We start from the raw sequence: 26,959 nt of genomic DNA on the forward strand, positions 1-26,959 counted from the left end.
GTAATGATATTATTAAAGATGTAATTTTTCTCTTTGACCAAGATTTTGTACGTTTCAGTAATCAAGTTTATCGACAGGATGTAGCTATGCTTATACGCACCAAATCATTTCTTTAATGCAGAGATTTTCCTTTGTTTTTTATGAATTACACATTTTGAACAAACTCGTTTAATTGATAAATCTAAAACACTAACTTGATCATTATGTTTAGGAATGAGTTGGGCGTATAACCTCACTACATTATATATTGTGTCTGTTCTATGAAGTCAGGAGTCCGTAATACAGTCGTTGTCGACGTTTGCTATCTGACATATTTGTTTTATCGTTAGCTTTTAAACTTGATTTGTTTCACAGTTTATAGCTGACTTCACGGTATGTATTCTACTCATGTCCAAAGGTACTACGATATCCTTTAGTGTCTTCCATTCAACGTCATTTGTTCTCAAACGGAAACTATACTAGTTGCCAATCATACTACGTCTCCTTATTCTATATGTAGTCTGACGGTTAAAATACTATTATATACACAAAATAAAACACTGGCAAATTTCAAGTAAATTCATTTAATCAAACTATTTTAGAGCTAAAACAGACTGCAAATATAAACTGTTGGTTTAAGTAGTAATTTGTTGATTGCGCTATTGTTCGAATAGAGACCATAATTAATCAACTTTTATATTAGAAATAATCAACTAGCATATATCCACTGATTTCATAATGCAGTGTGTGAAGCTGGTTTATCATTCTGTTTCATTCAAGTCACTTGGCCAACCGATGGAATATACGCAAGAGAAACGGAAAATACAAAAGCGATAATAAAACTCATCAATCTCAAACAAAATGGCGCAATTCCAACAAAAAAGAAAGCGACAAAACGAGAAACAACAGTTTGCAAAAAAACAACACTGGAAACAGAAAAGTTAGCAACAAGGCCCATAACAATCGTGTAAAAGCTCAGGTGCTCCAAAAAGGAAAGTACACCTGCTCCATATGAGGCACCCATCGAGTTACTCATAAAAGTACAAATGTGATGAAAAGTTTAATTTAGTAGTTCACATTTGAGGACGAGAGAACGAGTTGTGGTTTTTTTAAAAAAATGAAAATATCTGTCGTTGTGAAAAAGATATTGCATCTTTTTGTCCTGATGAGGCGAAAATCAATCACCAATCAATCAACAAGTCATTGAAACAATCTTGATACGAAATGTAAATTCTACAGTATCGTATGAACTGAGTAATAAGTACGGATGCAAGCAATACTCGAATATTGTTAATAGGAAATGTATAGTTCACTATTGGGAAGCTTAAATAATATATTTTGACATTATATTTTGTTCTAAACCTACCTGCATTTGCAATACACAGTCTTAACAAGTCATTATATCAGAACCGTGAATGTCATTGCCTAATCCCTTATAAAAGTTAATAAACCTACCTAGATAAGAACAGCGTGTTGTGTCAAACTTGCGGATGTCGGTGATCATGTTATAATAAGTGCATGTGCCAAGGAACATACACAATTTTTTAGTGTATGCCCATCTAATCAAATTGGTCATCTTGCAGCATACCAATGGGTTTCTTTTTAAGGAACTACATTGAAACAATTACGTTAATATGTAATATTGAAACAACAGTTTTCATAACATTGAATAAAACAAAAATGACCTTAAAACTTTCGAGAAAATAGAAAAATAATCGCATTTCAAGATTTCGGAAGCTGTTATTTGGATGTACCTTCATCAGAAACGTTAAAAGTAAAAATTTTGCAAATCAAGAATGTGTAATTGCCGCAACGCCGATGCATTTTATTCAGGTATTTACATTCGTTTCTTTTTTACTTTTTGTAAATTGGATATACTTTTTAATCAGTATAAATCATGTATGGCAATTTTAGTCAAATTTGAATTTTTTTTCAACTTTTTCATTCAGTATGAGACGAAATGCTATGTTTATTGCATGATAAGAGGAATTCAGATTGTGAATACTTGACAATGTTTTATTGAGGTATTCCATAATGAAAACACAGTAATATAAAAGACCTGTATTATTGCCGAAAAGTTGTAGATGATTATAATTTAAAGAGATTTCGACGACTAGTATTTATATCACCAGTTCTCTTCAGTGAGAATCTTTGCGGATGTGTGACCCGATACTTAACCGTAATGTTTTACTGTTGGTTTACAAGTTATGCTTGAGAATTGTTATCTCCCTTATCTATGTATGTTGCATTGGCGTTTGTTTTTTTTGTTGCACTCTTAAAGACTTTCCGTTTTGAGTTTTTCTCGGAGTTCAGTCCTTTTGTGATTTCCCTTTTTTCAGTGTTTCAGTCGTTTTGTTGTTTTCCTCTCACAGTTGATTTGTTTCCCTCTGTTTTTGTTTCTTACCGGATTATTTTTTTTTCTCAATCGGTTTATGAATTTTAAACAGCAGTATACTATTGTTGCCTCTATTTGGTATAGCCCTGTTACAACATTGGAAAGATATTCACACCGTAACATTAAATTGTATCCATGTTTTATGCGAACAATACATGTTATAACGGGTGCACCTCTTGGACCGAGATACTGATCATACTTATCATCAGGGTCTCGTTCAAGATCGTACCGGCTACTTAGGGATTCGTAGATTTATGACTATTGAACGTGTAGCTAGCCTAGCTGCTACGTATATATTGATAGCAGCTGTCTAGCTACACGTTCAATAGTCATAAATCTATGTAGCACTACGTAGCATTATTTATCTGCTACGATGGTGAACGCAATCCTTGTTAACTTGTGGTTAAAGGCAATCATAAAGCCTAGATGCAACTAAAGAAACAAAACGACAAAAGAAACAAATACATATGTTGTCTTTATATATCCATCTCAGTTGATGTTTATCACAATACATATTAACTGTAATGAACTACAGACTAAATGTTCTGAAATATTTATCTGCATATATATAAATAAAACAAAATTGCATATTTGTTGATAGTACTTACACACTTTTCAACGAATGAAGACTGTTAAATGCACCGCTTTCTACACTTGAAATGTCATTATTCGATAAATCTCTGTAAGGTATTTATATATCAAGTCATCTCCATTAAAATATATACATGTATTCAAATAAATATTAAGTCATCTTCTTTTTAAACATACATTCACAAAACTCAGTATCAGTTCAAAGAACAAATAGTCCTCGTTCATTTAAAAAATTTGTGAATTATTTAATTGTTACAACATTGTATCTTTTAATTAGATCTAAGTCACACCACATTTAATGTTAACATGCATCATCCAATTGATAATCAGTGAGATAACTGTTTCCAAATATGTGTAGTACTCGATTTTAGACTAAATGATATTTGTGAACTGTCTGCATAATTTCAAGATTATACAAGCTACGTGTAACACATGTATTTAACATGTATACTATGTTTGTTAAAAAAAACCAATCAATATTCAAAATTCTAAATTTTAAAAAAGTCAACATTTTAATAACTTCTGCCCTCACAGTAGTAATGTTCGACTATACAATAAGTGTCTTTCCAACAGAAAAAAAACCATACATTAGCAATTAGAAATCATTATTTGAAAAAGTAACTATATTTACTATATATAAAAGAAAGTAACTCAAATTATACATAATATCAAATATGCATGAAGGAAACGATACTATTTTAGGTCAAATGTGAATGACTTTAATATCTATAGTTTTATAGATATATTTCAAAGTGATTTCAAATATTCATAATTTTCATATTCTAACACTGTACTTACAACTTATTAAGCGATGTCAATCTGGATAACGAGGCGGATGTTATTGCAGTAATAGAATTTCCTTTTAGGTATCTACAAAATAAATAACAACTATATCATGAAACAAACAGTAGTAAAATGTTGGTTGTTCTATCACCAGGCTAGGGTAAAATAATAATTCCATTTTAAACTTCCGTTGAACAATTACATTTTTTTTATTTTTTTTTTTATTTTTTTACACACATACTAATATACGATTAGGGTATGTGTAAATATTTTAAAATGCTTACTAAACGATAGAACTGTTCATAATCCCGTCCTCTTTTCGTCGATTGTGACGTCATCAATCTAAGTATTATTTTTTTAAATTGTTATCATTTTGATGAAACTACCTGCATTACGATGTACATATTTAAAAGACTTACAATTTGGTTGTTGATTTGGGTATATTGATAGGTATTTCTGTCAAACCAGCAAATTCACAAAACACTTTTGTTCCTTCACAAGAACACATAGATAGTTCTTCTGCAGTACACCTACTAGCATAAACTTCTTGTAAAAAGCCGGCGGTCAAAATTATAATCAACATACAGAACATAGTGCCAGCTTAGTTTGTCTTGTGTCTTTAAATGCTGGAAAATAATATAACACTGTTTTTTAAAAACAGTTATGACATGAGAATTGACGAACAAAATATGGCGACCGGTATGTCTCTGTATATTCGTTTCATTATTTCGCTGACCAAAAACAGTATTTACAAAACCATAAGCGATTTTTAAAATAATCTCTGTATCAAACTTTTGAAAATAACATTTTAGAAAATAACGTATTACTGTACGCGTGAATTTAAGCAGATTCATTCAATTTGAATTTTGTAGAGCTACGTAGGTGAAAAGAGTAAAAATCTTTATCAAGATTATGACCATCTCTCAGCCATCAATAGACACCTAAAGTGGTAACATTTGAACAACTAATAGAATTATTCTTAACCGAGACGTATATAAATGAGGAGATGTAGTATGGTTGACAATGTGACAACTGTCAACCAGAGTTCAAATGAAGTGGATGTAAGCAATTATATGCAACCGTACAACTTTCAAACAATTAGAAAATCCTATACTGTTTATTCGACTGTAAAAGGACCCGAAGAGAACAATAACGTATAATAAACAAACATAAAGCAAGACGTAAAACTAAGTTCATAAGAAGTCCGTGTCCGATGTCAGAATAAGTAACAAAAGAAACTTAGCAAAATGGCAATGATACAAAAATTAACACTACTAGCAGTTACTGAAATGCCAGTTCCAGACATTAAACTGATTTAAGATTATGTCTTCATCATATATGAATATCAAGCACAATTCCTCCCATTAGGAGTCTAGTTTCATATCATCATATCAGTCGTTGGACAGAAGTGAGTTCACACTTAAAAAATGTCCTATCATTTCAACTAAAATCGGTATTTTTCGAAAAATTATTACGAAGTAGCTCTTTGGGCGATTTTTATGAAATAGATACCATAAGATGCAGAAATGTCTGAAGTTTTATTGATTTTTTTTTTAGTTTATTTTAGTTGAAATGATAGGACAATTTTTGAGTGAGAACTGACTTTTGTCCTATGACTGTACAATATACGAGAAGAACATAGCTCATACCATCCCAACAATTGATTTTTATATTAAATGTGTTTTTCCTAAACATGCCATCTTTCATCTTTGATGATATGACAGCAATATCGTAACTATATACCTACTGATTAAGTCTGTTTAAATGTTTGGTTAACTTTTGAGGTGAATGTCGACGTTTTTGTGCTGTGTATAAAATATTAAGCTACTATAACAGGTTCCTGATCATCCTCGTCATGAGAATGGCGATTTTTGTGTTAAATAATTGTACACATGACACAACATAGAAAACTAAAGAATAAGCAATACGAACCTCACCAAAAACTAGGGGTGATCTCTAAATGTATCTAAAACTTTGTAAAAATATCATTGTAACATCAAGCGAGAATAATTATTCTGAATTTGATAATTTGCGTTCTTAAGGATTTTTCAAGAAAATAAGGCCCGTTTTCCCCTTTTTGCATTTGATATTTATGAAATTAATAAAAAATAGAAATAAGAAGATGTGGCATGAGTACCAATAAGACACCTCTCCATCCAAGTCACAATTTATTAAAGTAAACCATTATAAGTCAAAGTACGGTCTTCAACACGGAGCCTCGGCTCACACCGAACAGCAAGCTATAAAAAACAATTGTCTAATCTATATAAAAAAAAACGAGAAAAGAGAAACGCTAATGAACCATATCAACAAAAACAACTACTTAACATCAAATTCCTGTCTTAGGACAGATGCAAATAAACTCATCATAGATACCAGGACTAAATTTAGTATATACGCCAGACGCGCGTTTCGTCTACAAAAGACTCATCAGTGACGCTCGAATCCAAAAAAGTTAAAAAGGCAAAATAAAGTACAAAGTTGAAGAGCATTGAGAACCAAAATTCCTAAAAGTTTTGCCAAATACAGCTAAGGTAATCTATGCCTGAGGTAGAAAAGCCTTAGTATTTCAAAAAATTCAAAAATTTGTAAACAGTTAATTTATAAATATAACCATATCAATGACAATTCTTGTCAGCACAAAAAGTGCTGACTACTGGGCTTGTGATACCCTCGGGGAAATAAATCTCCACCAGCAGTGGCATCGACCCAGTGGTTGTAAATAAACTCATCATAGATACCAGGATTAAATTTAGTATATACGCCAGACGCGCGAAAACGAATGCAGCGGGTTTAAACATTTTAATAGGTACCAACCTTCACCTTTATCTGAAACAATGGTCTCAACATAGAAAGAAACACTTTAACATAGCAATTGAAATGGCTTAACTCAATCAAAAGACATATAGCATACACTTAGCTAATAAATTTGATCTATGTCACAATTTTAAAACAAAATCAATACATTAATGGATGCAAAAATAAAAGGCAACAGTATACCGCTGTGAGATGTTAAACAATTTCAGAAAAAAAAACATCAATAATCTGGAATATATGCCGCCAAATAGAATAATATACACAGTTAAATTAAAATAATATTGTTGTAAGGTATACAGTTTAAATTGAAAACAGCAATATTTTTTTACAAAAAGTCTACATCTACATCGTTGAAATGCAAAAGGTCTAAGACCCATCAAATAGTACGGAGAAATGAAAGTTTATAGTCATAACCAAACATTTATCAAAGCTGATATATATTGAAAATAGAAGGACGAAATATAATCCTAAATAGTTGAACATTAAATAACAAATAAACATTACAAAGCAAGTTTCCCAGTAAATTTTAACAAATTCAGTTTTCTCTATATAACCCATATAAAATAACTCTGATTTCCGTTAATTTCAATGTATTTAAATGAAGAAGAAAATGTTAACGTCCATCGAATAAATGAGACGTATTTAGTCATTCTTTTACAAAGCTTTTTCAATGTCTACACTCTCTTCAACGTTTATCAATTTTAATACATCTTCTGGATCGGAATATTGTGAAGGATTTTCCATCACAAGATCGTAAAATCTGTCTATTACTGATGGTACAAAAATAGCCATTACAGCTAAGATGTGTTGGTGAAAATTCTGCGAAAAATAAATAATCGTCAAAACCGAAGCAGTCTGTCCTCATCATACTAAAACGTTTTGATAAAACTGTAGCATATTGGTTAAACATTGTATACAGGCCAAAGTATGAATATTACTACAAGGATATAATGCCTATGTGTATGTTCGAAGAGTATCTAAGTTATAAGGGGACTCTAACTGACTACAAAGTATTTACTTTCTTTGGTAAACCCTACTTTATTGGGGTTAGTAGTAATTTAAAAGGTCGTTATACCTTGGATTATTTCACACCTAAATGGAACCCGATACCTTTGAGAGAATTGTCAGACAATATACCAAAAAACCGTTATATAAACAAACCGGTATTCTTAGAAGACATGTTACAATATGCTACATATAATAAGATCTGGTTTCAACAGTAGCATTAGATTACGAAACAATTTTTTCTTTTAACGAAAGGTCTTCATTACATAAACTTCATGACCACCGTCTCATTTTATCTAACTTTTCATATAAATAGTTACCAATAGTCTACTCTAAAAAAAAATGAGTGATAGACGTATTAAATTATCTTTCTAAAGCACTTCTCCGATTCCTTGAGCGTGTTTGGGTACTTACGATTTTCTATCACAAGAATGGACTACCTTACTTGTAGTTAGCAAAACGTTTTGGAATGTCGGGTCCTCAATGTTCTTTTACTTTGTAAAAGTAAGAAGATGTGGTATGATTGCCTATGACACAACTCTCTACAAGAGTCCAAGTGAGACATAAATTATCAACTATGGGTCACCGTACGGCCTTTAACAATGAGCAAAACCAATACTACATAGTCGGCTAAAAGACAAATGTAAAACTATTAAAACGAGAAAACTAACGTTAGCCTTTTCAAATTTTTGGACTCGAGTGTCACTGGTGAGTCCTGTGTCTATTTTAGATATATCTTTTCAAAGTATGTTTTAGTTTTCGATTTTCCAATTATTTGGTCTCGAACATCACTGAAGTGACATTAATTAAAATGTGCCAATTGGTGCAGTTAAATGATACAGGTAATATTAATATGAAATATCTGTATCACACATGTTGGTACCACTTGTCTGTGGTTATATTTAAGGAGATGTGGTATGTTGCAAATGAGTAAACTTTCTACCTAAGACAAAAATAGAGTCAAAGATGTGAATCACAGGTCACTCTTTGGTCTTCAACTTTGTATTTGTAAAAGAGAAGAAGAGGGATGACAATTATTGAGCAAACACTACTGTTATTTTTAATCCCCAATGAAGTATTAACTCCATTTAATGGTAATAAATCTTCGTTATTGGCTAACGTGTAATTCGACAGCAATAACTCATTGGTGGAGTTTACTGATAATTTTGATTATGTTAGCTTTATTATTAGATCTTACTTTTTTTCTCTGTGTCTTTTATAATTTGCAAGGTTACGACAAAACAAATGCAAACAGGGAAAAAGAACTTAGGGGCAGTTACTCCTGAAGTAGTAATTTTATCAATTTTTTGTTGTTTTTTTTGTGGGGGGGAGGAGGAATAGATCTTCATATTCAATATTTTGAAAAATTTTGCCCTGCAACTTATTAATATGTTTGTTATGCTATCAAACTCTAAACACCCTTCAGGGCAAGTTTGACATTGCTCGCGGGCAAAAGTTGGCATCATATTTTTGTTTAGATATTTATAGATTATCGTTAGTCATCCAAACGAAATTACTCTTCTCGCTTGAGCCGGTTCCTCTGATTTTTACTATAAGTATAGTAAAAATAAACCTTATTATAAAAGGTTATTATTTTTCTTTCAAAGATCCTTAAAAGAAATAATATCAGTTTCTTTTCCTACTCAAATATGACTGCAACTGAATATAGAATAGCTCTTTTAAGCTGCTTCCTCAAGAAAATTAGTCCAAACACACCAATAGCTTTTTTAGAAAACGACCAAAATTAATACCAGTCGATGTACAGATTTTATTTCTCAAGCAAGTCTGCATATTCGAAGCTAAGATGGAGTTCAAAACATAGATACATTATATGTTTACATAAATAATACATACAATGGTATGGAATCTCAATATAAAATCTTAAGTCACAGATAAAAAGACGGAGAAAAAAAATACAAAGAGAAAATTGAAATTATAATCAAGTTTGTGACTTTTTCCCATGTTGATTATGGATACTTGTTATATGAAAAATTAATATCGCATTTTTTTTAAATCAAGTTTATTCATTTTTTTTTGGTTCATGTTCAGGTCATAAGTGAATATCAGGTTAAAAGTTTAATTCATGAAAACTCATGAAACTTCTTCAATTATTATCAAAATCTGTATGTGTTTTGATCAAACATTTATCCACTATTTATAAATGATGTGGATATTAGCAGCTTTAGTTTACTAAGATAATTTTTAATAATTAGCAAATCAAATGCATCATAGTCCACTGAAAAACAGGCAAATATGACATTTGAATCAATTATAACTGTTACAATGTTGAATGAGAAAAACAAAGGCCTGATTCTGCCTTTAACAAAAGAATGACACTCCTTGAATTTTTCTGAAATACTTTCTGAAATGATTTTTTACCCAAGAAAAAGACTGCGTCAGCTGTATTTTACAAAACATTTCGGAAATTTAGGTCCTCAATGTTCTGCAAAAAGTAACATCACAAAAATACTGAACTCCGACGAAAATTCTAAACGGAAAGTCCTTAATCAAATGGCAAAATCAAACACATTAAACGAATGGATAACTACTGTCATATTCCTGAATTGGTACAGGTATTTTCTTATGTAGAAAATGGTGGATTCATTTTAAACCTTGTTTTAAAACTAGCAACACCTCTCACTTGTATGACCGTTGTATCAAAATCCATTATATAATCAACGGATGTGTGAACAAAACAAACAGTATAATTAAGGTAAAAATGTCACAAATAGGGGAACAGCAGTCAGCAGGGTGTTATAATCTTATTCACTATAAAAACAAACAAGTTGCATCAAATTCCATTATATTGACAACGGATGTGTGAACAAAACAAACAGTATAATAATAGGTAAAAATGTCACAAATAGGGGAACGGCAGCCAACATTGTGTTAAAATCTCTATCACTATAAAAACAAACAAATATGTAACAAAGACGCCAGTTTGACATATAGACAAAGCACATTAGCTAAGATGAAGGACAAGAATACAAAATTTACAATAAGATAAAACATAATGACGGGATGTATAATTACAGAGCCACGGTATATGTATCAAAGAAACACAAAAAAAGCATATAGACAAAGAACATTATCAAAAAATGAAAGACAAAAAATCAAAACTTACCATATATCTATAACACAATGACGGGATGTATAAGTACAGAGCCACGTTATATTTATACGTTTAAAAGAAACACAAAAAGAAATACAGACAAAGTACATAAGCTAAATTGAAAGACACGAATACAAAAATTAACATAGAACAATAACACAATGAGGGATGTATAAGTACAGAGTCACGCCAAATAGATATCATCAAATACAGACTAAAAAGTAAAAGGAATATACATAAAGACAAATAAAAGAATATTATAACACTTTGTTTAGATGATTAACATCGTCAGTACCCAAAATCTATACTTCAAGACCATCGTGTATTATTTGTGAAGTTGATACAGAATGTTTATCAACAGGGTCTTGGTACCTTCCGATGAACTTTTAGAGAAAAAGGACGAGACGTTCTTTGATATACCCCTGGTTAATCAACTTTCTATTCAGACATTAATGACGTTTTAAAAAGTCTGAGTAGGAGCTGCAAGCTCTTGATTACCGAATAAGTTAGGAAATGTATATTCCATATGCAGGTGAAGGTGACGTTTGTTTATTGCTACTTGGTGGGGAAAATTGATCATTTCAAAATTAAAATAGTCTCTTCTATCATAAATTCTGGCACTGAGAACATCGTCCTCCAATTAGTCTTTTTATATCTACTAGACAGTCCGTATGACCAAGTCAGCTATCAGTAAAGAGGGCACTCGGAGGACGACGAACGGCTGGACAGCAATGACGATGGCTCACAAAGCCCGTATTAAAAATACTGTCGTTTTGGTTTTTAGTTGCACTTCAGTGTTTCAGTTGTTTATTTGTTTTCCTCTTAAAGTTGATGTGTTTACCTTAGTTTACGTTTGTAACCTGGATTAAAAAAAAATCGATTTATGACTTTCGAAAAGCGGTATACATGTGCTACGTACGTACTGTTGCCTTTATTTACCAAATCAGCTATTTATAAAGAAGACACACGGAGGAGGACGAACGACTGGTCAGCAATGATAATAGATCAAGAAGCCCGTATGACCAAGTCAGCTATCTTTAAAGAGGTAACACAGAGGACGACGAACGACTGGTCAGCAATGAAAATAGCTCATGTAGCCCGTATGACCAAGTCAGCTATATATAAAGAGGGAACACGGAGGACATTGAACGACTCGTCAGCAATGACAATAGGTTCCGAATACCGTATGACCCGACAATTCAGCTATCTATGAAATGGGAGAAGATAAACGTGAGTGATCAAAATCCTGCGTCTAACAAAGCAAACCATATTCTGAAAACTAAGATGAGAACAAATCTAAAAACCTTCAGTTAATTACATGAAAAAAATAAAAAAAAGACAACGACAAACTGCTATTTTCCAAGGAATAATGTACGGTGATGCGAAGTTTATTACTTATCATTTAATTTATGTTATGTTACTTACATATGAAACGGCTTCAGCTGACACAAACGCCGAAACGGAATAAACTTATAACTCTAAAGAAATTAAATCATTTATATATGAAATGTTATAGCTAAAAGATCATTCCAAGTTCATTGGCTAAACAAAAATGTATCTTTTTTATTATTTTATTTAAGTTTAAAGAAAAAAATGTAGTACAATAAAACAAAAACCAATACTTAATAGAAATGTCTAGTAGCAGGTGGCCTTTCAACTAAAGTTGATTTGCTTACAATGATGTTACAAATAGGTAGAATATACTAATCATAAATACAAGGATTTAAATTTTGTAGCCAGAGGGGCGTTTTAAATTTTACACTAATTAATGATGAAGATGAACTCTATGTGCATGGTTCTAAACCAGGGTCAATATCAGCTAAGCTGTCCTAGAACCTGTTTAAATCTTACAGAATGTTACTTAACGAAAGTTTCCTAAAATAGATATGTTCGTGATTTTATCCGACAACTAGCTACATAGGTGACTTAACATCGTTTTAGAATAACCATTAAACTTGAGTCACCATAAGAAATTACAAGTCAACTTTTGTTGATAACTCATAACCTGAAATTGTCGTTGTATCTACAGTGCCAACCCTACTTAGGCTTTCTCTCTGTACAGACAACACTTTAAACATACAGAAAATACTTTCGTCAGTACAGACAACACTTTAAACATACAGAAAATACTTTCGTCTGTACAGACAACACTTTAAACATACAGAAAATACTTTCGTCAGTACAGACAACACTTTAAACATACAGAAAATACTTTCGTCAGTACAGACAACACTTTAAACATACAGAAAACACTTTCGTCAGTGCAGACAACACTTTAAACATACAGATAATACTTTCGTCAGTGCAGACAAACACTTTCGTTAGTACAGAAAACACTTTCGTCAGTACAGAAAACACTTTCATCAGTGCAGAAAACACTTTCGTTAGTACAGAAAACACTTTCAATAGTACAGAAAACACTTTCATTAGTACAGAAAACACTTTCATTAGTACAGAAAACACTTTCAATAGTACAGAAAAAACTTTCGTTAGTACAGAAAACACTTTCATTAGTACAGAAAACACTTTAATTAGTTCAGACAACACTTTCATTCGTAGATACAACACTTTTATTAGTATATAATACACATCGTCAGTAGATAAAACACTTTCATTAATACATAATACACTTTCATTAGTACATACAACACTTTTGTCAGAACAGAAAACACGTTCATCAATACAGACAACACCTGCGTCACTACAAACACAATTTCCATCACTTCTGAAAACAATATCGTCAATAACATCCCCCTCCTCGAAAAAAATTTACAAAAAAATCGTATTTTTTGCAAAATTTAAAAAAAATCTAAAACTAAAAAAAACCCACATATTTTAGTTTTACAAAGGTTAAGCGGGAAACCGTTTTTAAAGCTTACTTATGGAATTTACAAAACGGAAATAAACTTGAAAAGATTTTATACCTCGCGCACAGGCTGACTCTGATAAGCATTTTATTGACGGTCGGAAGAAGACCAAGGGAATATATTTTGATGTATAACACAGTTAATCCATTTGGTTTGCACGTGTAATTATGATTTACACCACTTGTTGACATAGTTTCTTTGCAACTAACTTCCTGACTTAAAAAATCAGTTTTAAAAAATGAAACGTTTTAGAAGTTTGTATTTATAGGGACAACCTGTGAAAAAAAATCTGTATCCGCCTATGATAATGCTATTTCCTTTTTTTGTTTAGAATACTAGACTGTATGCCTGATACGTATTTAGTATGTTTACAAATGTTTATGTTAGATATTGAACAGCAAGTGGTCAAATTACTAATTTTTAAATGAATTTACTTAAGTCTTTTTACCGTGTCGACTTTAAATTGTAATGACCAGCTTATAAGGGATTAATTTTAAATTATGTAAACACAACTAATATCTAAAGAAATAACGTTTAAAATATACCAACTCCATTAAACAGAAATATGGTAAGTGTTTTACATTTTATCATAAATATAATATTCATAATAATACTTCAGTCCAAAGACTTGCTCATAGATATTATAATTGCTAGCATGCGAAATTTAGGAGTTAGAGGAAAGACTGTAAGTCAGTTTAGAGTTAAACATGTTTTCTTATGATCTGTTACTTTCTTAACTACATATACATGTAGCATATTAAATATCCGTATTGTCTAGCATATAAACAAGAGGCCCTCAAGAGTCTGATTCGCTCGTCTGTTATATTCTATGCAACTTCTTACCACAATGATAATTTTGCTTTTCAATATATATTAAATTTAATGAGTGTCTTACATTTTGCATTCCCCCCCCCCCCCCCCCCCCCGGCCAGTGTTCAATTTTAGTCATAGTGGCTATGTTTCTTGACGTATAAGGGAAAGAAATACAAAATTTATACTAGATATTCTGAAACTAATTCAGCCTAAGTTTTGCTGAAATTGATTCAGCAGTTTTAAAGCAAACAAACTAGATGAACAAATTCAGAATAATTGTCTTTAAAGGGCGGTAACTCCTTAACGGGTCGATTGACGATTTTGATCATATCAACTTTTTTGTAGATCCGACTTTGCTGAACATTATTGCTGTTTACAGTTTATCTTTGTCATTATTAATATTCAAGACAATAACTAAAAACTTCAAATTTACATTAAAATTACCACTTTAGTGGCAGCAACCCAACAATGGGTTGTTATATTCATCTGAAAATTTCAGGGCTGATAGAACTTTACCTAATGAACAATTTTACCTCAATCAGATTTCATCTAAATGCTTCAGTGTTTGAGATATAAGCCTGCATTTAATCCCTATGTTCTATTTAAGCCATGTTTTTTGACGAAACAGAAAATAAAACACAAATTTTGTTCTAGATACATTAAGGAGCATCCAGGTGAACTTTTGTTTGGAGTTGGTTTAGTAGTTTCAGAGGAGAAGATTTTTTAAAGTTAGATAACATGATAAACACATTGTGAAAAATTGTCCTAAAAATGCAACAACTCCTTAAGGGGTCAATTGAAATTTGTTGAACATTTTTCGCTGTTTACAGTTTATCTATATCATTAATAGTATTCAAAATAATAACCAAAAACTGCAAAATTTCCTTAAAATTGCCAATTTATTGGCAGCAACCCAACAATGGGTTATCAGATTCATTTGAAAATTTCGGGGCCTAATGAACTCTTTTACCCATGTAAGATTTGCTCTAAATGCTTTGGTTTTTGAGATATAAGCCAAACACTACATTTTATCCATATGTTCTATGTTTAGCCATGGTGGCCATGATTTTAGACGAAATAGAAAATAAAACGCAACCTTTATTCTAGATACCCTAAGGATCATTCAGCTAAAGTTTAGTAGGAATTAGATCAGCAGTTTCAGAGTAGAAAAAAGTTTAAAATAGTTTACACCAGACGGACGACGACAGACGACGACGGACGCCAAGTGATGGCAATAGCTCACCGAACTAAAAAGCGGAATTTATATTTATTTCATTTTAAATGTTCTTGTCGTAATATTTGAAATTGAACAGCACAAAACCAAATCGACAAGTCGATTTTCAAGAGTATTTTCACGCAATCTATTTTTTCAATTAACTCACTACAAATTAAACGACAAAAAGAATGGGTTTGAATGTACACACAAGGTTTGCACTGAGATTAATATGCTGTAAATCAATGTGTTTTCATTGTTTAGTACTTCCTGTCTAGTTGTATTCTATTGTTAACGTAGTTAATGTTGGCATTGTTTTGTACTTCTGTCTATTTTCACTTTATTATTAACGTATTTAACGCTGGCATTAATTTATCTTTGTTTAAGTTCAATATGTTAGGGTGTATCGTTGTAATGAACGTATCTTGATCAACCGGGAAGTTTCCCAATGACAGAGTTATCTCCCATTTCGTCTTTGTAGTTGAATGACGACAAGACATGTTTGCCAGTTATTCTGCTTACAGGGAAATTTCAATTTTTTACCTGAATAAAACGATAGCTGATTATGGGTTGATAAAAAATCAATTATACATAGTCTGACAGAAGAGTAATTTAAGAAAGAGTGCCTTCTTTGTCACTTAAATATTTTTTTTAATTACTGTTTATTCAAAGAAGGGTTAGCTATACAAAATGGCGATTTAGACTTTAAACATATTTAAAAAGCATTGATAAACAACATTTCAATCTGATAACCGCGTCCATGTAAAATCACCTTTTTAAGTGTAGTGAACCCCCTCCTCCGTCCCGGCCTGACGATTGTTTAAGACTTTGTTAATTGATAACTCAAACGATGCATCTCATTAATAATAATTATTGCAGTATATACCTTGAGTAAAAATACTTTTGAGGAAACCTGGTATATCTATGATGTGTTCAAAGACTACGTGATACTTAACGATCATATCATGAATGGACTTTTAATCAAAGGTTTCGATTTAACGCATATTGGTTTTGCCATATATCAGCTAAGCTACATATAACTTTTATTTAAGGAAAAGAGTTGACCATAAATAACAACTCACTGCATAGTTTTTGTTTTTTCTTTCTTTATCTTAATGTAATTAGTTGAATTATTACGACATCTCGGAGTATCAAGGTATTCCACATTTTTAACTAATTAAAAGGATTTTCCTTTTTCAGGATTTATAGATGATTAAACAAAATGTTAGATTATTTGAAAATAGTATTGCTTTCTGCTGTTCTTAGTGCCAGTATCACAGCGACCTCTGGTAAGTAACTGTAGGTTTTATTCACCGGAACTATACGCCTATCTATAGGGTTTCCAATTTATAGAGGTATATAGATATAAGAAGATGTGGTATGAGTGCCAATGAGTCAACTCTGTATCCAAGTCGAAATTTGTAAAAGTAAATCATTTGAGGTCAAAGTACGTATTTGGCTCACACCGAACAGCAAGCTATAAAGGAACACACAAATGTACAAAACCATTCAAACAGATAATGCAATGGTCTAATCTATATAAAAAACGAGAAACGAGAAACACTTATGAACCACATCAAAACGACAACCACTGAACATCAGATTCCTAAAAGAGGGGCGGAAGATACCAGAGGGACAATCAAACTCATAGATCAAAATATAAACAGACAACGCCTTGGCTAAAAAAAAAAGGACAAACCGACAAATAATAGTACAAAAGGCACAACATAGAAAACTAAAGACTAAGCAACACTAACCCCACCAAAAACTAGGGGTGATCTCAGGTGCTCATGCTCCACATATGGCATCTGTCGTGTTGTTCATGTTATTACAAACCCGGTAGGATAGGCGCAAACAAATTCAGCGGATTTAAAGTTTTTGATAGGCGCAAACCTTCACCCGACCTGAAACTATAGTTTAACATCTGTGCAGAATTTATCTTGAGATAAAGAAATACTTGGAATGAGTGAAGTTTTATCCTTTCAAGTACTAAAGACAACATATCACAAAACATGTCATTGCATATAAGAAAATAACCATCACTGGTAGTTAACCAATCAAACTTTCACCCCCTTTTTCTGTGTACAAGCTTGTCTAATGAGTAACTATGTAAGTTCAAGTTTCCAAAATAGTCTATAGCACCTGTCGTGTTGTTCATGTTATTACAAACCCGGTAGGACAGGCGCACACAAATGCAGCGGATTCAAAGTTTTTTTTATATCTTATATTTATATAGAAACACCAAATAAAAAAATAATGGTGCTTTGGAACAACCAAGACATACGTTTATGAGTCAGGAAATTTTTACAGCTATAAAATACTAGGTTGATTTCCTAAAACTGTCAAATTCAAGGGAATATTTGTTCGAACCTTTTTCGTATGGAACCGGATGTGACTTAAATATTTTGGTGGCATTACACGTGTATGTTCACCTATATTGTAAAAAAAAACGTTTATTGATAAAGACTTGTCTTGTCCTCTAGATGTCCAGGGGTTAAGTTTTGACGTTGGGTTACTGTTTCATTAACATTTTAAACTTAAGTTTTAAGGACATAAGGTGTCTTTCGCAATCTTGGATTGTAAAAAAACAGAGACTCTTAGGTCCAGATTCAATCAAGTTAGCAAAATTTGATGCAGGAATGCAGATCACTAAATGTGAATTTCCATTTAAAAGAACAAATTTATAAGATAACTTATGAATATTAATATTTTTACAAGTTTAGATTGTTACTGCTTGATATTTTTGCTTTTTAAATTGGCATTTTAAGGGGAGGTAACTCTGAATGAGTGCATTTTCTGAAGGAATCTAATTGGAATTTTGCTGTTTTGTATTTTAGCCGGAAAAAACGAACGGTGATCCTATCTTTTCATTTGATATTCTCAAAGCATTTTCTAAAAGCTATCTTTAGTTGTTTTGTTTAACAATTTTATCATTTAATTTAACTTCTAATCACATAAAGATTTCTGTTCCTGTATAATCCATATAAAATGTGTTTTGTCACAACCTGTAGCTTGAGAAAATGCGCGGTGAACTATAATTTTTATTATATTTTTGAACATATATCAATATTCACTACGTTTTTGCAACGTATGAACAAATTCTATCATTTTTAGTTTAGACTCCCATACCACCATAAGTGTTAAATAGTGTTTTGATTTTTATAATTCATAGTATCATGCCAGTAGGATTTATAGAGAATATCATATGGCTTTTTCAATATCGCAACCGTATCAACCCGAGACACCAATATAATCCCTAGAGCTCTGCTCGAGGGATTATATTGGTTAAGGGTTAATACGGTGTGTGATATTGAAAAAGCCATATCATATACACTTTATTATATATACATATATCTCAAGTAGATGTTTTTTATGTGACATGACGTCATACAGATTATAGGTTTGACATGACGTCATACAGATTATGATTTTGATAAAGCCTTTGCAACAGTGACTGCAATCGATGATGTGATGTCATACAGATTAAAAGTGTGATAAAGCTTTTACAACCGTGCTGATATCGATATCATCACGGGTGGCTGATACAGCACGCTTGCCATTGATTGTATTACACATACAATTTATCTGTATTTACTACTAAGTATATAATAAAAAATCATATATTATAGTTTGACACTTTCAGTGGAACTAATACAAAACAAAACTTTTTCGTTCTTTTTAACCATTTCCCACTTTCCCCTCAAGTCTGATTATTTGGTGCAGTAGCTCTATTTGAAGAAATCTCTTATTTAAATACAATTGTATATTGTGTATAATATAACTTTATAATACTCTATGTACTTATAAATATGTTATTATTATTTTGAGGACTCTCAGGAAGATTAGTTTTAACTAATGGGATCATCCTCTTGAAATAAAGATTATTTATTTATTTATTTTATTTATTTATTTTGGTTCAGATGACTAAGTATTCATATGTCTACATGTTTTCGTACTACACAGGCAAAATGTGCTCACGTGAGTTTCACATAAGTCTCGCATGAGATTCACGTGAAAATTTTTCCACGTGCGATTCACCTCAAACGAGCTCATGTATACATGTACTTAAGCTAAAATTTTCATGTGAATTTTACGTGAATTGAGATCCACATAGTTCTCACGTGAAATATTTCACATGAATTTCACGTTAAATTTTCAACAAAAAATTGGTATTTTTCATCATTTTAATTAAATTTGAAAATTAAGTTGTTGTTTGAATTACTTTATTTAAAAAAATTATGTGAAGTACACGTGAACAAAATTGAAATTGACGCGTTTCATATGAGATTCATGTGAAACTCACATAAACTGATTTTACGAGAGTTTCACATATAAGCTCGTTTGAGGTGAAATTCATGAGAATTTCAAATGAGATTCACATAAATTTAAATTCACGTGAAATTGATGTGAATTAAATTTGCAATTGTACATGTACATGTATGTAATGACTATGCTGATGCTATCTATATTGTTTAAGGTCAATGTAGTGAACCCTCGCCACCTGAACATGCCTACACGTTAACAGTCTCGCAAGTCTCGTACACACCAGGAGAGATCTACGAGTTTCTATGTATACCCGGTTATAAGTTAGATGGGAGCGGTAACCTGACATGTTCTGGTACCAGTTGGGTTCCAGGTCTACCATCATGTATTTCAGCAGGTATTGTAATCACTTCATCATGTATGTATTGGTTACAAGAGCGCAATTATTCGTAATGCATTTTCCATAGGGTTCCAGTGGTTTTCCGTATTTTTTTCTCGAAGACTTCACAATCTATGGAAAAACGGATAGCAGTTCTTGTTACTCGAAATACCAGTGTTGCATTACTACCCAAAAAAATGTAAATGGTCATGCGGGAAAATTGACAAAAATACAGTTGAAAAAGCTCGTCTATTTTTTCGCTTAATGAAAAGGCATATTTTTAATGACTTCGACGTGCATAAATGGAAGATATTTTCTATACTTTGTAAAATGTGAATATGACTTTCTGCATTTTTTAAACCTGATTAGACAAGCTTTAGATTAAAAGTAATTTCAACCCTGTATCATCTTATCAGAAGCCATACAGGATTATATTCTGAGTACTATCTCAAACTTGCCGGTAAAATGTTAACAAATAATTGCGCTCTTGTAACCTATATAACAGAATGTTTTGTAGTGTTCAGTTTTAATCGACTTCAAAATGAATTTGCGGTCGTATCTTTAGGACAATTTGTGTGGTGTACAATGTGTAGGTATGGTACAATGTATTGGTGTGGTACAATGTATGGGCGTGGTATAACGTATGGACGTATGTACAATGCATGGGTCTGGTACAATGTATGTATGTGATAAAATGCATGCACGTGGTATAATATATGGGTGTGGTACAATGTATGGACGTACATTTATGAATCATAAAATGTACGGGAATGGCACAACGTATGTGCGTGGTACTGGTATAATGTTAATGTCAGCATATTCGAACACATTTTTTGCCCCCGAGCCGACAAGTATTTCCTATTAATTCTCGATGGTGCTAACTTAGCAAAAAAGGAACATTATCAATTGTAAAGTCTTCTGTGATCATTGTATGGTATACTGCAATAAATGCGAGCAGTACAATGTATACGTGTAATGTTTTGTTTTCACGAAATCACAATTCGAATACATTCTAATGATTCTGTTAATGATAACCATTCAAAAGCGATTAAGAACATTAGATAGAGAATATTTGATTCTAGCAAGATTCTTGAGTGATCTCTGTCTTGTACCTTTGATAACTATTTACACCACTGGGTCGTTGCCACTGCTGGTGGACGTTTCGTCCTCGAGGGTATCACCAGCCCAGTAGTCAACACTTCTGTGCTGACATGAATATCAATAATGTGGTCATTTCTATAAATTTCATGTTTACAAAACTTTGAATTGTTCGAAAAACTAAGGATTTTCTTATCCCAGGTATAGATTACCTTAGCCGTATTTGGTACAACTTTTTGGAATTTTGGATCCTCAATGCTCTTCAACCTTGTACTTTTTTGGATTTACAAATATTTTGATATGAGCGTCACTGATGAGTCTTATGTAGACGAAATGCGCGTCTGGCGTACTAAATTATAATCCTGGTACCTTTGATAACTATTGGCATTTGCTTTTAAAAAACATTATGCTTATCTAAATATGCAATACCCACACGTGTCACGCTCCCTCCACATATAAAAAAACGTGCCGCCACTAGTGCTTAAATTGTCGTTAAACACTAATTAAACATTCAATCAATCTTATTAAGTATATTTTAAACGCGTGTAACGTGTAGTATGCTCATTCAACACTAACATCAGCACTAACAAGTTGACAATATAAACTTTCATGTAGTAAGGGACCGGTCAAAATTTATCTACACATAGGACCGGTGCAAAGTGCAGTAGGACAGATACTTTTTTTCCGGAATCGTTTTTGTTGGGACATCACGTTTTTCACAGATAATATCCATAGGACACAAGTTTTTTTTCAAACGATTACCTTGAAATAATTTTTAATACATTTATAACAAAACTTAAAATAACAAGTATAATATACAATATGTAAAAATAAAAATTATTATTATAAAAATTCAGATAGGCATCTTTATTTTTTTTTTTATAACTTTTTCAAATCAACTTGGATTTTCATCAAACTATGCAGCTATCTTAGATATATATCAAGCTTACTGAATCCCATTTCATTTAGTTTTTTGTTGTATTGCTGTCAAATTCAAGAATTAAATTAATCTAGGTCAAAAAAGCTAGAATTTGCAGTTCGAACAAAATAGAGATAGTACACTTTAATTTTTTTTATAACTTTTTAAATTCAACTTGGATTTTCATCAAACTATGCAGCTATCTTAGATATATATCAAGCTTACTGAATCCAATGTCATTTAGTTTTTTGTTGTTTTGCTGTAAAATTTAATTTCACTTATATGGTGAAGTGCAACATTTGAACATACGTCATGTACATCATGTACATTACATCATCCAACAAAGTAGCAAAAATTCGGGGGTCACATCAGGTACATTTTCTGCAAGTGGGAAAATGTTAAAGCAATTATTACCATTCCTAATAAAAAACACATTCCAAGGCAACCTATGGGTCTTCAGGTTAAAATATATATAGAGAGTTCAACCAAATGCTATTGAATTTCATGTTTCTCCTGGAGCTTGTTTTTATAATTAATATTTAAAGGTATTCATAAAATTCTATATAAGATACATGCAGCTTCATTAATTTTTCAGTTTAACAAACACCTATTTGTGGTTTGATTGCATTATGCAATGTCTTTGTTTTTTTCAATGCTATATTCATAGTATAATTTATGATAATGCCATGCCTGTAATTGTATGTGAATCAACAAAATAAAACATGAAACTGTTGCTTTTGATCATATTATAAAGACAACATATGTTAAATGCCTCTATTAAGTATACTTTTATTTACAATACATTGGAAAAGTAGGATAGGACACCAACTTTTTTATTACTAAGTTGGCATAGGACATCATTTTTTGTTCAGTCAGAAAGCGATAGGGTTGTAACTTTTATTAAATGTTTTTATTTTTTGCACCGGTCCTATGTGACGATAAATTTTGACCGGTCCCTAAGGTTAATATTTAAATTTTATATTTTATTACAGAGATATTAAAGTGGTGGGTATACCTTGTTTGTGTTGTTGCCGCAATTATTCTGCTTCCCTGTATCCTACCAAGGATATATGCGTGTATATGGTACGTATATACTGATTATCTGTATCCTACAAAGGGGTTAATGCGTGTATATGGTACGTATATACTGATTATCTGTATCCTACAAAGGGGTGAATGCGTGTATATGGTACGTATATACTGATTATCTGTATCCTACAAAGGGGTTAATGCGTGTATATGGTACGTATATACTGATTATCTGTATCCTACAAAGGGGTTAATGCTTTTATATGGTACGTATATACTTATTCTCTGTATCCTACCAAGGGTGTTTATTTGTATATGGTAAGTATATACAGATTCTCTATATCGTATAAGGGTGTATGCTTGTATATGGTACGTACATACTGATTTCCTGTATCCTACCAAGGATATATGCTTGTATATGGTACGTTTATACTGATTCCATGTATCCTACCAAGGGTTAATTATTTGAAGAACGAACATACTGATTCCCTGTATCCTACCAAGGTTTAATTATTGTTTATGGTACGTTTATACATTGTAATTCCATGTATTCTCCAAAATGTTATTGCTTGTATATGGTACGTAAAAATGTACATACTGAATCCATACAACCTACCAAGGGTACATGTATATGTATGTATTATCTCGTGTTAACAATATCAGCCGAGATGAATTTTTCGTTTCGGCAACACAGTTTATCGAAAGGTTGTAGGTATCCCTATGGGCACTAATTGCGCCCCTTTAATAGCAGACTTGTTTTTGTACTGTTATGAATAACAGTTTATGACTAAACTCCGTAACAACTCGTCGAAATTGCATGTAATTGATAAATTCAACAACACTTACCGTTATCGTGATTATATTTTTTCGTTAAATAATCAAGAATTTTCTCAATATACTGCTGATAGTTACCCGAAGGAACTTACTTTAGATAAATCAAACATAAACGGTATTGACTGTCTTTTCCTAAATTTAGATATTTCGGTTTTAAACAAGAAACTCCACACTAAAATTTATGACAAAAAGGACGATTTTTCGTTCCCTATTGTTAATTTTCCATTTTAAGATGGTGATGTTCCTTTTGCACCATCTTACGGTGTTTATATTTCACCACTCGTTCGCTGTGCCCGTGGCTGTTGTGATGTTTTTGATTTCAACGAACGTATTACTAATCTGCGTATTACTGGTAAATTATTAAGCCAGGGATATCGTTACCATAAATTACTTAAAACCTTTACTAAAATGTTCCATAAATATAAAGATTTGGTTTTGTCGTTTGGTTGTACCTAAAAATTTATTTCAAACGGAAAAGCACATCCTCATCTTTACAGAAATGATGTTAAACGTGCCCGGAAATTTAGAAATGATCCTGGTTAACTTATCACTCCTTTAAATAAACTTATTTTTAAAGGTTACCAATTCAACACTGTAATACGATCATGATTGAATATTGTTTTCATTGGGATAAATATTGACTTTGTTATCAGTAATTTAAAAGCAAATTAAATATTACCAGTATGATATATACATATACACATTCATGGAACAAACATCTGTTGATACCTGTATCGTGGCATTGCACAAGGTCTGTTTTTCTCTGACTGTTTATGACGTCTTTACACTAAATCCATTTGAAGTTGGATGTGTACGGATTGATAATTTAGTCTTAGATGCATGATTTTTTTATTAGTTGTTAGTGGCTTAGAACTTGCTGTCATTTAACTGCGAGTACTCTAAGATCTGTACCTAGTGTCTTTTTGTTGTTGGGATGTACAAGTACCCGGCCACGTCCACTTGTATTTTTGTCCATCTGATGATTTAAGCCTTTTTCAACTGATTTTTATAGTTCGTTCTTATGTTGTACTGTTATACCACTGTGCCATGCTTGGGGAGGGTAGTGGTCTTGCTAACATGTTTAACCCCGTCACATTATGTATGTATGTGCCTGTCCCAAGCCAGGAGCCTGTAATTTAGTGGTTGTCGTTTTTTTATGTGTTACATATTTGTTTTTCGTTCATTTTTTTTACATAAATAAGGCCGTTAGTTTTCTCGTTTGAATTGTTTTACATTGTCATTTCAGGGCCTTTTATAGCTGACTATGCTGTATGGGCTTAGCGCATTGTTGAAGGCCGTACGGTGACCTATAGTTGTTAGTTTCTGTGTCATTTTGGTCTCTTGTAGAGAGTTGTCTCATTGGCAATCATACCACATAATTTTTTTTACAATAGAAAGACAAAAAGGTCAACAAGAGAGTGCCTTTTGTGTTGACTTACCATCGATGTTGACGTTTACAGGTGTATTAACATTGGTACCGTTACTTGCCAGACCTCGTACTTAATCCCAAAGATAGGCATTATCATTCTATTACATATAAATAAACATTGCTTCATTAATTTTATTTGATTGGCAATGATTGAATGGTATTGTTAAAACTAAAGAAGGTTTGAAACGAAAATGCAAAACACAATGATGTTTTCAAACATAGAAAATTTTGTAAGTACCGATAAAGGACAATGTATTAAATTATGCGCTCAATTATCAATTTGTTTGCTGAATATTATTGACCGCACAAAATATCAAATTGACAACATACTATTATTTTTTTTATATTAAGCACACAAAATGATAATGTGTGCGCACAACATATTTTTATTGAGCGAACAAAATATAATTAAATTGAGCAAACAATAATACATTTCCCTTAAAAAGAACTTCTGAAGAAGCATTCGAGTTTTTTGTCTGTAAATATCCCAAACGAGGCTCAGTAGGAATGTTATCAATTACCATTCATTCATTGCAGTAAAAGAAAGAGCAAAGCTGAAGACCGTAAACCTCTGACAAAGGACAAAGGTGGTTACCATGGTAAAGGAGGTGAACATCCAGGAGTATGGAGGAAGAATAAACCAATAACACCAGTAACTGATATAGGGAAACATAAACTTAGCTCACTTCAAGATAATTACTCAGGTTATCCTCACTCAAAGAACACTTATTACTGAACGTTGATTGACTTATACCTTTATCAGTGGCTGTAAACATGTATCATAAAAGGTTCAACTTAATGTGCATTGTAAACATTGCATTTGTTGTATTGTTTTCTTACAAAATAATCTTATGGGAACCGGTTATAGAGTTTTGAATATTTTTTTGTTGGTGTTATCTACTCACAACATAATGCCCTTGCTTTATACTTTAAAAAAATGTGTTAATTGTTTTTATTAATGAATATAATACTATTTTTTTCCACTATGGGAACATTATAAGTGGTGAATTGACCATAATGATATAAGTAGGTTCGACCACACACATACTTTTCGGTAATATCAAATTCCTAAAGACCTCTAGAAATACGGTCCTTAACATCTGATAGGTTTCCATACAACGTGTTAAGCTCTTAATCGTTCCGTTTTGAAAAAGTTGGAAATAATTGTACTCCAGATTATCAATATTCTACCGCAAACACAAAATTATCCTATTGGAAAAAAGACTTATAAAAATCACAAAGTACAACCAAGAATTTGATTCCTGGAAAGAGGTGAACATATCAAATAAATGCATCATAGATACCAGGACTAAAATTTTATATTTACGCCAGACGCGCGTTTTGTCTACAAAAGACTCATCAGTGACGCTCGAATCAAAACATGTTTTAAAAGCCAAATAAAGTACGAAGTTGAAGAGCATTGAGGACCATAA

The 26,959-nt window shown here is 31.9% G+C and overlaps 1 protein-coding gene across 1 annotated transcript; it reads left to right on the forward strand.

Moving 5' to 3' along the window:
* Positions 1–14,061: 14,061 nt before the first annotated feature.
* On the forward strand, positions 14,062–26,342 carry LOC139492322 (uncharacterized). Its single transcript, XM_071280535.1, has 5 exons — positions 14,062–14,117; positions 16,776–16,864; positions 20,053–20,235; positions 23,227–23,317; positions 26,064–26,342. The coding sequence occupies exons 2-5, from the start codon at positions 16,798–16,800 to the stop codon at positions 26,260–26,262; spliced, it is 540 nt and encodes a 179-aa protein (XP_071136636.1). The 5' UTR covers positions 14,062–14,117; positions 16,776–16,797; the 3' UTR covers positions 26,263–26,342.
* The last annotated feature ends 617 nt before the right edge of the window (positions 26,343–26,959 follow it).

This window comes from Mytilus edulis, chromosome 10, assembly GCF_963676685.1.
Source record: "Mytilus edulis chromosome 10, xbMytEdul2.2, whole genome shotgun sequence".
In the NCBI taxonomy this organism is placed as follows: Eukaryota; Metazoa; Mollusca; class Bivalvia; order Mytilida; family Mytilidae; genus Mytilus; species Mytilus edulis.

Excerpts from the sequence above, each read along its gene's own strand:
- LOC139492322 (XM_071280535.1), top strand. The coding sequence starts at position 16,798 with ATGTTAGATTATTTGAAAATAGTATTGCTTTCTGCTGTTCTTAGTGCC. Across the intron at positions 16,865-20,052 it reads CAGTATCACAGCGACCTCTG|GTCAATGTAGTGAACCCTCG; the intron begins GTAAGTAACTGT and ends ATATTGTTTAAG. Across the intron at positions 20,236-23,226 it reads ACCATCATGTATTTCAGCAG|AGATATTAAAGTGGTGGGTA; the intron begins GTATTGTAATCA and ends ATTTTATTACAG.